Below are 13,560 nucleotides of genomic sequence, written 5' to 3'. Positions count from 1 at the left end.
AATGGAGTACAGATAGTCCTGAGTTCTAATACAGTGTATGCAACCTTTCTTTTCACTATTGTGACATTGCAGTCTATAGCAATGAACCAAAAGATGGACAAGTGTTATTTTAACTTTCTTGTGGCAAAAGTTTTAAGTGTAGGACTGCCATACACATGGCCTTGGGTTCAAATACAGGATATTCCATACACTTGCACTGTTGTTCCACTTCCCATTATAGTCACTCTCACTTATGACACTTGAGATAGTGGAGCTGATATTAATTATATGTATGAGGGTTGATACAGTAGTATTGTGTCACTTATTTAATTATTTATCAATTTATTATCACATTTATTATCAGATGTATGACTGTGGGCATACTATGTACTATATTGCTGCAAGTATAAATCTGCTGGCTGGACTGGCATAGCTTTCACATTTGATAACGCATACACAACTGCCTGTACATTCAGTAACCTTGGAATTTTAATTGCAATTATGTAAAGCCTCGCTGCTACTCTCTGCTTACCATTACGCAAATGTGTTGCTCGGGAGAGGGGCACACTACTGAGCAAAGTGTTTGTGCAATGGTAAGTGGAGCATAACAGTTTCAAATAGTGTGCGCATTCCAGTAAATGCAATAACTGGAATTGGCAGGAAAGCATCACACTCCATTGCTGTAGATCCATGGCAGGCGTTTGTGGGCAAGGTGCCAGGTTTATGGCACAGAGTTGGGTTGTCCACGAATCCAAGATTTTTATTGGACTCCTAATTATGAACCACAGCAAAAGGCTTCTGCAGGGGGACTACTCTGGCTCCCAGTATAAGTCTGAGGCTTGGGATATTTTGGCCCTGGTTGTATCCAGTGCCACCAGTATATCGCACACTGGAGAGCAATGTAGGCATCATTATAACCACCTATAGAGAAGGAAGAGGCATACAATCTACTATTGGATTGAGGAATTTAGGACTGAGGACATCCCACACCTGTGTAAGTAACATCTACAGTGAGTACTTGTGAGACTTATAAAGCTGGATATAGGCAAGACTGGTATTCATAACGGTCTTCTTTTTTTTCTACAGCTGCCAGTGACCGTGAGTGCAATGTCTGAACCCATGGTGCTAGATTAGCGAGGATGATGGAAACATGTGGTATGTATACAGCAAGAGAGTACTGTTATTGTAGCTTTAAAAGTTAAAGATATATATTTTTGAATTTTATAGTCATATCAAAATGAGCATTCATATCTCAACTGTAAAAGCAAATATGCATGCATTAGTCTGTAGTACAAACAGTACAATATCAGACTTTAGCCAGAGGAGGTATGTTCAAATACCACAGTTACCAACTATACAATACCATTACTTATTCAATAATAATTAAATTAAAACCTTTATACCAGTGGCACAAATGCCCTGATGTAAAGTGTAACCTGTATAACTGGAACACACATGTGCAATATATGCAAGTCAATGAATGTTGCGTCTTTCGGCTTATCCCAGTTAGGGGTTGCCACAGTGCAGCTCTGATCCGCTAATGTTTGGTAGTGGATTTTTACGTGATGAGTTACCAGCCCTGATGCACAACCTTCAATGAAGGCACGCCCGTACACTCATGCCTCCACATAGAAGATGCTCTAGCTGAGAATCTAACGCGACAACGTCTTGCTGTGCGGTGACAATGCTACCGCGGCACCACTACCGCTTGCTGCAATCTGTAGTACAGTATGCATCTGTTAGGAGATGGTGGTAGCCTTAGATGTAAAAGTTAAGATAACAGAGTCAAATAATTGTATTACCAGATTGTATGCGACATATGAAGGTACTACTCTTATCTTTTTTCTCTCACTCCAATCCTTATCTCTCTATTTTTATTTTATTTCATATTATTTACAAAAAAAAATTGTCTTTTTTTATTTTATTTTATGAATATTTTATTTTTTATTTTGTGTTTATGTTATTTTATTTTTTGAATTTTATTATGTGCCATCGAAATGTGCCCATGTCATCCATGTGTACCACATCACTAAATGCTCCACAGTACAGCTGGGTAGGGCTGTCCCACAGGATCCTCCTGCCCCCCTCCCCCCACTGGCTCCAGTACCGATGCACAGCATGTCTAGCAGCCAACCTGGCAGCACTTCCTCTACTACCCCTGCACTACCTGCACCCTCAGTTACTCCTCCAGGAACAGTGGCAGAGGTGATGATTTTTTCACCCAAATACAGTTGCCAGGGATGGCAGGTAGGGTTGTGAACTGCACTGTTGATACATGCCTATGCTGGCTGGAGAGGCTGCTCTCCTTCATTTTGTGTAGTACTAGGATGAGGAGTAGGAGGAGCTGTTAAGCACTCCAGCCAGTGGCAGAGTGAGGTGGCAGTGATGACAATCCAGTGGGTGAGGATCGATTGTCACTGTCACCCAGCTTGACAACCATGGGTTCGGGATGTCCTCACCTTCACCTCAGTCATGGAATCCCTGCAACCTTTTGTGTCCATCCCTGTGTCCCTGTCTCTTTTCTTACCTGTCTGCAATTGCATCCTCATCTATCCAATTTACCTGACCCAGACATGCTTACATCCCTTCCCCAACATTCCTCTCATTCTGAAATAAACGGGCATCTGTCCCACACACACAAAAAAAAAAATTGTCCCATACACAGTTTTCCATTTTGCACAGGTGTCTTTTTGACAGGCACCATTTGGTCCAATTGGCTATACAATATTGTGTTGTGGTCACCCTTCTCTCTGCAGGTGACTGACCAAATTCAGTTATTATTTTGCTCATATGCTCAGTTTTACAGTATTAAAGAAATGGATAGCTATGGTTGTTTCCTACCTTCCTCCTGCACATACCCGTCCTACTTTCCCTTTGGTCTTTACCCTGCTTGCACCATATTTAACTACGTTCCTATCTACCCCATTCTAACATCTTTTATCCATTCAAAAAATAAAATTACTCACACCACATATAAGTTGCTGCAGTAGCTATGAATCCCTTCACTTTTTGGGCTCCATGTTTGCATGGAGGTGTGCATCTTACACCAACCGTGAGTGATGACAAACAGGTGTAGTTTCCCCCATGCAATGACACTTAACACCGCTGTGCTAATCCAACACACAGCAACACATCTTGCATAAACATTATCACTCTGTAATACAAAGGCTTATAAAGTATTACATCAACCTGTATTTGAACCCTGTACCATCTGGTCCAAAAAGGAATGTATCAATGCATTAAAATGTGTCACCACAGAGTCAGTTAAGCCGGTGTATTTCCAAGATTCAATATTAACTGTCAGACTTTGGCAATATGGCTCGCCTTTGTGCACTGCTTAGCTACGCACAAACATGTGTATCTCACATGTGTATGCACTTTGCTAATGGACACACAAACCCACTGCTTGCCTTGTTATAGAAATGTACATATTATGATGTATTACTGCCGTTTACTGTCCATTTCCTGTATATGACATGAAATTACATGTGGAAACCTTACAGACTGAGGGTCCTATCTATTTATTTATTTTTATTTTATTTTTTATTTTACATTTGCATATCTAACAATATGTTACATATTTACAATACATCCATGTGTTGGCAACCCCCCCCCCCACCAGCACTGGGATCTCAGTACTTTTCCACATATACATCAACCACACAACAAAATATAATATCAAATGTTTTGTGCTATACAATGCACATCAATCTGGAAACATGTAGCAGCTATGCAGACGGGATCTGAAAGTTTGACTGCAGAATCCTGCACTAAGACACTGTAAGAGCACATCCACTTGTGCATGAATTGTGCCATTCCCAAATAGAACCAAGATGCTCTCCTCCAAAAAAATGAAGCCAATCTGGTGGTCCCCTGCTATAAACAAACTATACAACAGAAGGAAGAAACTGTTGCAGAAAAGAGGAAAATCCCAAGATGCAAAAAACTTCCTCACCAGCCTCAGTAAGAAGCTGAGATCCCTCATAAAATCCTCAAAAGCTAGTTACGAAAATAAAATTGACAAAGATTCCAAAGACAACCACAAGGCATTCTATAGTTATGTCAAGAATCTAAATGGCAATGCTCAGATCTGCTCTGAGCTACAAGAGAATGACATTAAATATACTGATCCCAAGGATATTGCCAATATCCTGGCAGATCGATTTAGTGCCAACTTCATCCCCCTCTCACCCCCTAAAGGGCCCATTTCAATACCAAAAGATTGCCAAATTCCAGTAATGATGGCCACACAGGTAGAAACTGGACTCTCCAAAGCTACGAATGCAGCATCCATGGGACTAGATGACATCCCAGGCTGTGTACTACATGAACTACAAAATGAACTGGCACCTCACCGAAGTGTCATGTTTAATCATAGCCTCACCTCAGGCTTTCTGCCCAGAGTGTCGCACAGCTACAGTTATCCCACTCCACAAGGGGTTACCCACCTTGGATCCTGGGAACTACTGTCTCATCAGTCTAACGAGCCTGATCTGCAAGGGCATGGAACGCATTATCATGGAACTTATAAACAAAGACATTGGCAACCTTCAAACACTGGACCCCACCCAGTTTGGGTTTGTGAAGGGCCGATCTTGTCTCCTGAACCTGACTGACTTCTTCGAATCAGTCTCCAGAACTGTGGATGAGGGTAAGGCAGTCCACACAGCCTATCTGGACCTCACCAAGGCCTTCAACACCATCCCAAACTCTGGAATCATAGATAAACTTACTAAGCTGGGCATAAATTCCTACATCACGCAATGGGTTGCCAACTAGCTTACTGACAGAACCCAGACTGTAAAAGTAGCAGACTCCAAATCCAGCTCCAGACAAGTGACAAGTGGAGTACCTCAGGGTTTAGTCCTGGGACCACTCTTGCTTGGCATCTACTTCTCTGATGTACAGGCCAACACTAAGGGACTCTAACAAAGTTCGCAGATGACTGCAAACTGGGAGCCATTATTGAATCCCCAAATTATGTGGATACTCTACAAAAGGGCCTTACAGAAACAGATGCCTGGTGTCAGAGTCATGGGCTCAAGCTTAATGCCAAGGAATGTATAGTTATCCCCTTTGGAAAAAAACACGAATTACCACATAGGTGGCAGTACACTAAACATCAAAAGTGTGATGAGAGACTTAGGGACACAGATGGACAGTGGTCTCACCTTGGATAACCACATCGCCACAACAGTCAGGAAATCCTTCTATGTGGCACACCTCATCACTAAGGGCTTTTCATCCAGAAAAAAGGAGGTCATTGTCCCACTGTACTCATCCCTCATTAGACCCATTATAGAGTATAATGCCCCATTTGGATTGTACCTCACAAGACATCTGCAACAGCTGGAAAGGCCACAGAAATACCTCACTAAAAGAATCACAGGCCTAAAGCAGATGCCATATGCTGACCGTCTAAAAAAAACTCCAGCTATACTCTGTGGCATATTGTCTACTCAGAGGCGATCTCTACTTAACATACAAGGCCATGTCAAACCCTGAGCTGTTGGACATGGCTCCACTTAAAGAAATCCCAATCCCTCAGAGCCACACGCTCCAGGCATCTAAATCTTGTCATCACAATGAACAAAACATGCTGGAGGGATAGGTTCCTGACCCAGAGACTCCCCATACTCTGGAATAGACTGCCCATACATGTCAAGCAAAGTGCCTCCTTGGCCCTCTTCAAAAGGAACCTTGATGATTGGATGGGAGATATGAAATTCACCCTGGGAATCATGTCAGTCGCCCTGCTAGATAGAGGTCCAGGGAAGTAAATACTGTGGGAAGAAATATCCAGGGAATTGTTATGGCTAGGCTTGTATAGGCCCTAGGGCCGATAGCCTAGTACCAACCTATGACCGATACACCTAAAAAGCCTCATCTGTAAGGCTAGGGAAGGAATCAGCATGGACCATATCCACAGGGACATAGGTGACCTTCAACAAACTTGACCCAACCCATTTTGTTTTTGTCAAGGGTAGATCTTGCTTATTGAACATTGTGGACTTCTTGGACACTGACTACAAACATCTGTATGATGGATAACAGGACATAGTTCCTATGTCGAGTTATCCAAGGCCTTTGACACTATCCTCATTCATGTGTCATAGTGAAGATGTTCTACGTGGAAATTAAGACATACAGTAGTAGAGGGATAGGCAACTAGCTCAGTGACATAACACACAGTCTCAAAGTTGGGGACTGCACCTGCACCACTAGCCACTTATCATTAGAATACCACAAGGATCTGTGCTGGGCCTCCAACTGTTTTCAAACTACTTCACTGATGCACAGGCTATGGTAGATAGCCTGTGGTTTGCAAGTTTGGAGATGACTGGTAACTGATCCAGTAATATAGAGTCCCCCAGTGATGGTAACATATTACAAAATCATTGGTGCCAAATTCACAGACTGAACCTTAAAGTATACGATGGCTCATTGTCTCCTTTGGCAATGAAGTACCCCTGCTAATTATGATATACATAGCACCCCTCTAAGCTCAAACACAGTGCAGTGACACAAGTTGATAGCAATCACCAGTTTCCTCACTGTGTGCATAGTGGTGACACACACATTCTACATTATGCACATCATACATACGGACATCACATCCAAGAATAAGGTGGTCATACTTCTGCTGTACTCTGCCCCTAACAGACCACTAATAGAGTACAATCCTCCCTTCTGTCTGTACCTCAACAGACACCTACAGCAATTGGAGAAAACACAAAGTTGTGCCTGGACAACTCCATGGTCTCCAAACATGAGATACATGGAAAGACTGAAAAGATCTGCCACTGTATTCAGTATCACAAAGGTTGCTGAAAGGTGACATATGCCTGCTCCACAGAGCAGTCTCAGACTCTGCACTACTGGAAATGCTGGACATTTGCGAAACATGGTGGACAAGAATAACTTGGGCCCAGGGTTCTTAACCTAGCCTATGACATAAAAAGAATATGCTGAGAAGACAAATATATCCCCTGATGACTCACACTCCTCTCTAATAGGCTCCCACTGAGTCTGAAGCAGTGCTCCCCTCAATGACCCTGTTCAAGAGCAACCTTGACAACTGGTTTGGTGATTGTAAAGTCACTTCTGGGGTGGTACTTATGCCCCTCATGTATAGGGCCAGTTGTTGCTGCTCACAAAATTGCTCTGCAAACAATGACCATTCAACTATGCTCAAAAAGGGTACTTGTATTTTCACAGAGCCTGTCTTCTAAACACCATAATGCCATTAGGCTAGTAGTCTCCTATAAACATACAAAGCTTTGAGCCTATGCCAGATCTCCCACATGGCCTGCTGAAGTAATCTACTATATGTTCACCTACACTCTTCGAAAAATCAAACTTGTGCTGTGGTGCTTCCATAACATACTGTGTTCTGTCATCTGTGTATTTAGATAGGTAGGGGTTCTGTTCTCTCTACAGTCAACTAGGCAAGTGCGTGTGTTGTGTGAGCTGTTGCTTGACATTACAGAGAGCATTTTACACCACCATGTGGGGCACTGTTATATTGTCCTCAACAGACACTGCTGATGTCATCAGCTATAAAATGCTGACACACTCCAAGTCAGACTTAAGCGGTGGTGCTTGCATAAAGTACTGCGTTCTGTAGTCTGTGTACTTAGGTAGGGGCTCCATTCTCATTGCAGTCAACTGTGTGTGTGTATGTAACAGCTTTTGCTTCACATTACAGCGAGACTTTTATACCAGCATATGGGACACTGCTATTACCATATTCTCCACAGCAGACACTGTGATGTCATCAGCTATAATCAGCTTTTTGGTTATGCAGTACTCCCATGAGGGCAGGCTCAGAGACTGGCCTGGAAACCAGGCAGAAGTTACCTCATACTATATTATAAAGATCACAGTGACATGGCTTTTAATCTATCCACACACTTCATGGTATGGTTTGTAAACCCTGTGTTATCTTGCTGAGAAAGCCCTGTGGTCTCTCCAGCTGCTGCATGTGCCTGGCAAGGTACATGCAACACAGGGTATTGTACTCTATTATGTTCTAATAAGGTTTGACTACAGTGCTGTCATATAATCCTAAGATCTCAATATGATGGCATGACTTAAGATGGGTACAACATAGGCCATTTATTCCAGTGTGGACACATGGTGGTCAAAGTTCAGATTCTCATCTACATGAGCTCCCAGTGCTTGCATCAGGACTCTTGTCAATGCTGTGCTTAATATGGAATTCCCCTTTTCAGACAGACAACATAACAAAGACACATTTCTGCATTTATTTGTAGATCATGTACATTTGCCACCATTCAGTTGTCTGTGTAAGCTACTCCTGTAATTTATCATCATTGGTGGACTCAATGATTGCACTCAATATACAAGAATCAGCAAACTTGTTAAGCCAAATGCCATATACTTTGGCCTGTTCTCTCAACAAAATAGAGTCCAAACAGTGAAGGGTCAAGCACAAATCCCTGGGATTTGCCAATTGTGACAGCTCTACTGCTACAGGTTGAGTCACCAGCTTTTGCAATATGTATTCTGTTTATGAGCCAACTGGTTACCCATTAACTGATGTAAAGGTTACTACCCAGCTGGAAGAGTTTATCAATGATACCTGTATTGGAGATTGTGTCAAAACCCTAGGCCAGATCACGATAGACTGTATGCACTGTCTTACCTTCATCCAGGCCAATCACATGGAAGAAATGGGCTGTGACAACATCACAGATCATCTATAGTGTGACTCATCACACACACCTTCATGATATGGTTGAATGCATACTCCAACACTCCCTCCATATGAGCTATGATCCCAGTCAAGGATGTACATCAACATGTATCCATGGGAGTTAGGGATCAGCACCTGATGCATGCATGTATAGAGACATCCTGAATCTCCTCGACTGTGAGGTAGACCAAAATGTCATCATGGACCTCTTCCACATGTATGCTAGTAATATTTCAACTAAGTAAAACAGAGCTGTGTGAGTTGCTAATGCTGCATCATGTCTGTTACATCTGATAGATGCCCTTAAAGAGGTCATTGAGGGAATGCATCAAGACAACAGTATCATCTTGTGTAACTTGACCAGGTGAAGGCATTTGACAAATCCATACCGAGGTGTCAATCAACAATACAGATACACTATCCTGTACTGTGTTTAGACCATATACTTAGCATTCATAACTCTCAACTGTCCAGATATTCACAGGATGTGCATATGTTTTCCCTATCAAATTTGTGGCCTTTTGCCATATCACTGGGATGATCTCTGGACTGCTGTGTGTCACTATTACATACATTTGAGTGCATACCTCACAACTATCCTGATTTGTGCACAATGTCCAGTTTTTGTCTCATATTTATGACCTTTCCCCATAATATTTTTGTTTTCTGTCAAAGCATTGGCATGTCATTGTGGAGTGAAATCAGAAAATGATGACAGCCATTTAAGTTTCAAACTGCATGTTTTTCAGAGAGTTCATGCTACTGTACAACCTATTATTCTATCCACTTTCTAAATCTGAAGAGCAATATTAAAAATCTGTCCCTATATTTGGTCTTTTGCCCCCCCCCCATTATTTATGGCTTTGTTCAGAATTCTTGCTTGAAGAGATTGAGGGAGTTTCATTCTAACACATTTCTATGTGGCACCTATGTCAGATATGTCCCTGTTCCTGGTTATTTCTTCCCTCATTATGTTGGCCTTTGTGCAGACTTGTTGTTGCCCTAACAGACTGACAGCTATTGGTGAAGTCCTGGTGATCATTGTGGCATTCTGTCAAATCTGCAGACTGTAGGTGCTCTGCTTTCACAAAATTGCATCTGCATTCAATTGCATGGTTTCCTAGCCAGCAACACTTCTACCAGCCATGAAATCTGGCTTAGATAGGCTGAGCATAATTAATATGAATTGTACGCTACCACTTGCCGCACTTGGCCGTGCAAACATCTGGTCATCTGACTTCTGGTTCCCATGCAACCCCCATTGCTACAAACTGCCAGGATTTACCACCTACATGTCAATAATGTACACACAAAAGCGTTGCTCAGATCTGGTGCAGCTTCTGAAAGTCATAAAACAATTACAAACTTTTACTCCTCCTACAGAGACCATCAAACCATGCTTCTTACAGACATTGCATCTCTGGCTTCATTCAAAACTGACTGTAAGATAACATCTTTATGGTCTAGGCCCTGTAATTTAATTTCTTACTATTTTCCAAAGATAGCTGGAGCTGAGCATAACCTCTTCTCTTCCAGTATTCTCTGTTAACATATATATACATTTAATTTAGTTACAGTACAGTCAGGACCCACTGTTGGTACATTTTTAACACAGGCAACTTTACAAATCCATTTTCAATACAAGTATCTGTGCAAATTAGTTTGATATTCAAACACATAATTCTTTATTAAGTTCTAGCTAGCTGGGCCTGCATATGTTACACATCCACTGCCCTACTTCTCCTGCCATAGCTGACAATACCTCACATGGTCAAAATATGCAGTGGTTACTTGTATCATATGAAGTAAAGGAAGATATGCATGGAAATTGTGCTTTATTAGGTTTTATTTGTATAAAGAAATATTGATTTCATATAGCTGACAATGAAAAATCTAACTTCTTCTAATAGCATTTACAGGCAGCAGTTTCAGACAGGAGTGTGACATCACCTGTTATATTAAGTGTTGTGCAATGATGTAAATAAAATAGCTTATATATATCCTTCAAGACCCAACTTTACTTATACCTATCATCCAAATGAAAATGTCTTTACTTTCACCCTATATAAACTCTAGAGATTTCCCTCTCTAAGCTCTCTATACTCGTGTTGACTTACACTTGACTCTAAATATATAAATACTGTAAATTCTGTATTGCCATTGAAAGACAAAAAAAAAAAAAAAAATTTTTCTTTTGCCATATTGCGCGGTCTACGATGTATATTATGCATGTGATTTTCCCTGTCTGTAAAAATGTGTCTCTTGTATTTTACCTTTTACATTGTGTAACCTATTGTATTGACAACTGCTTGTGGAGCTTTTCTCCCCGGGCCTCCACTGAAAATGGGCACTTCTTGGCCCAGTGGACTTCCCCGGTAATCAAACTGAAAATAAATAAATAAATAAATATCCAGAAGCAGGTAATCTGACTAAATAAACACGTTTCTCTCTCCCATTAAAATCTGTGTTGCACTTCTAAGCAAATTTCTTAAAGTATTTTCACAACTGTGGGTGTGAATCAGTGTTACTACTGTTGGTATTATTACCACTAGTCAAACATCTATAGTGTTTTTACAATACAGCAGCTATCTATAACTATGATTACTCTTATTTGTTAGTAACACTGACTTTTCTTATATTTAATGAGCTTTTGATCTTGTCTGCAGTAACAATTTACCTACTTCCAATCATTATAGGAAAAAATTTAAAGCTTGTACCATTGACAAACATCACTCTGGAGCTCATTCAGCATGTATAATTATGATAATCAATAAAGCAGTGACAGAGTCATCTCATCTCTATACAAATTATTTACGTCAAGTAAAATTCATGAGTTTTAGCCAGAGCACCTCATTATCTGCAGAAAGCGAGATGCTGCTTCAGACATTTGTTTAAATAAAAAAAATGCACTGAGTACTGTACAATTCACAGTTTATTAGTTAGTAAAATGTACCAGTTTATAATGAGGGGGTAAGGAAATTAACCTCATGTTTTAACTCACCCTTCATTTTGTCCCCATTCAGTCCGCACACACAGATGTTTATGAAGAGGATCAGGGGAGTAGCCTTCATAGCAGCTGCAGTCACCTGAAAAAAAGGACACAGAGAGGAATATTCATTTGTCTGAGCAGAGAATAAATTAGAGCTGTCCTTATCAGCTTTCCTCTTCATCCATCACATGCATGCACTGGCCAATAATCATTTCATTGCACACTTGCTTAGCACAGCTATCATTACTCCCAAAACACTTTTATGGCTCCAGCGGGCAAATAAAGTTCTTTAGCTTCAAAACTCTATTTCATTTACATTTCAATTCATCTTAAATTTATTTTATGGTTCTACAGACCTTGAGAAAAAGGGGCACCTTTAAAAGGCTTTTATTACTCCTGGAAAGTGATAACAGACTTGCACTGGACAGATTTGATTTTTAAATGAAGACTTGTAAGACAGAGAGATTAAGATCAGACAGTCGGTAAAATACTCACATTAGATGGCTATCATGATAATGCTGTTGAATGAATCTGAAGGACAGGGCAATGAAGATTATGTGAGAAGAATTAAAGTTCAGCTAATTAAGTTAGAACCCAGCTGAGTGTCTCGACTCTAGAATTCTGTCAACATCATTTCTGTACCTAACAAGATTGCTTATAGGTTAATTCATTCTGTGCAGCTGACAATGTACAGCAACAAACCGGGCCATTTCACTTAGAAGGGCAGTGGTTCACAATGGTAAGCAAAAGACATAACGAGTTGTCAGTGAGGAATGATGTGAACCCTCTTTCGTAATGTATTCCGATGACATGAAATTTAAAATGTTCTCGTCTTCTGTATAATGGGGAGAAAATGCTGCCTGTATTGACCCTGCTATAAAAGGAGACTGCAGTCCACCTTGAATGGAATATAGAATTCATAATTACAAGTTGAAAATGCATTCATGAGTATGTGCATCATTTGTCTTGGAGAAATCTCAGACACCTTTTTTGATTAGAGACGTATATTTATTAGAAATGACATAAAAAAATCAGAAAAAAAAATTGATGAGATGCCAAAGTGTTAAAGAAATTAAATTTTTCAACTGTACCAATGAATGGATTTCAAGCAGAGGATTGCAATGCATTGCCACAAGTGAACATGCCTGTTGGCAGGATACAGTGTAAAACAGGTGAAAATATGAGAAGGTATATTTTGAAAGTGCACCTGTTCTGGACAGTTAGTTTTAGGGATCTATCCTACCCTTCTGCATCTCTATGCTATTTTATACATTGTACCACCTATCTGAGTTAGTTTTAAACCAATCCAGAGAGGCACAGTTGAACAGTTAATTTTGTAGACAATGGCAAGATGTTACCACCCTTTTGATAAAGTAATATTTCCTAATATCTCAACCCATCCAACCACAATGAGTCATGTTTCCTTTCTCCAGTTCCTCCACAACAGCACCATCATGTGCCCAGCGTGCCCAAGCTTAGTTGACGTGGACTATTATTACTATGCCTTTTCTTTGCAGGTCTGTACACACACAATCCTTTTGTTGCATCTTACTGTAAATAACTTGTATAAATTCCGGCAAATCATCAGATCTCTAATGGCCCTTAAAAGACCACAATTTTATTTTTTGTTAGAGTAACTATCTATGTCCTGAAGGAATAAAGAACATCTCCCATACAAGTAATCAGATGCCAAATGGTCTTATTGTGGCAGCATCATTCATTCATACGTATCATTACTTTTACATTCCATCTTTCTAGCTTAGAAAATGAATAAGTTACTACAGATTTCAATGAAAGTTTAATTTTTTTCATTAACTTTGCAAGCGGACTGGCTAAGAAACCCTTTTTGGTCACAATGTCAAAGACAATAACA

At 40.5% G+C, this 13,560-nt stretch overlaps 1 protein-coding gene across 4 annotated transcripts in view; it reads right to left on the bottom strand.

The window, feature by feature from the left end:
• Positions 1–13,560, bottom strand: part of ASTN2 (astrotactin 2) — a 7,150,955-nt gene that overhangs the window by 3,846,863 nt on the left and 3,290,532 nt on the right. For all 4 annotated transcript variants that reach the window (XM_044057934.1, XM_044057931.1, XM_044057932.1 and 1 more), the window contains one exon: positions 11,700–11,784. In XM_044057934.1, the coding sequence (XP_043913869.1) occupies positions 11,700–11,784 (85 nt within the window). The remainder of the gene's footprint in view (positions 1–11,699; positions 11,785–13,560) is intronic.

This window comes from Protopterus annectens, chromosome 16.part0 (assembly GCF_019279795.1).
Source record: "Protopterus annectens isolate FY-2018-M chromosome 16.part0, PAN1.0, whole genome shotgun sequence".
Lineage (NCBI taxonomy): Eukaryota > Metazoa > Chordata > Ceratodontiformes > Protopteridae > Protopterus > Protopterus annectens.
The sequence above is the reverse complement of the archived record's forward strand: the minus strand, read 5'-3'. Positions and strand labels throughout refer to the sequence as shown.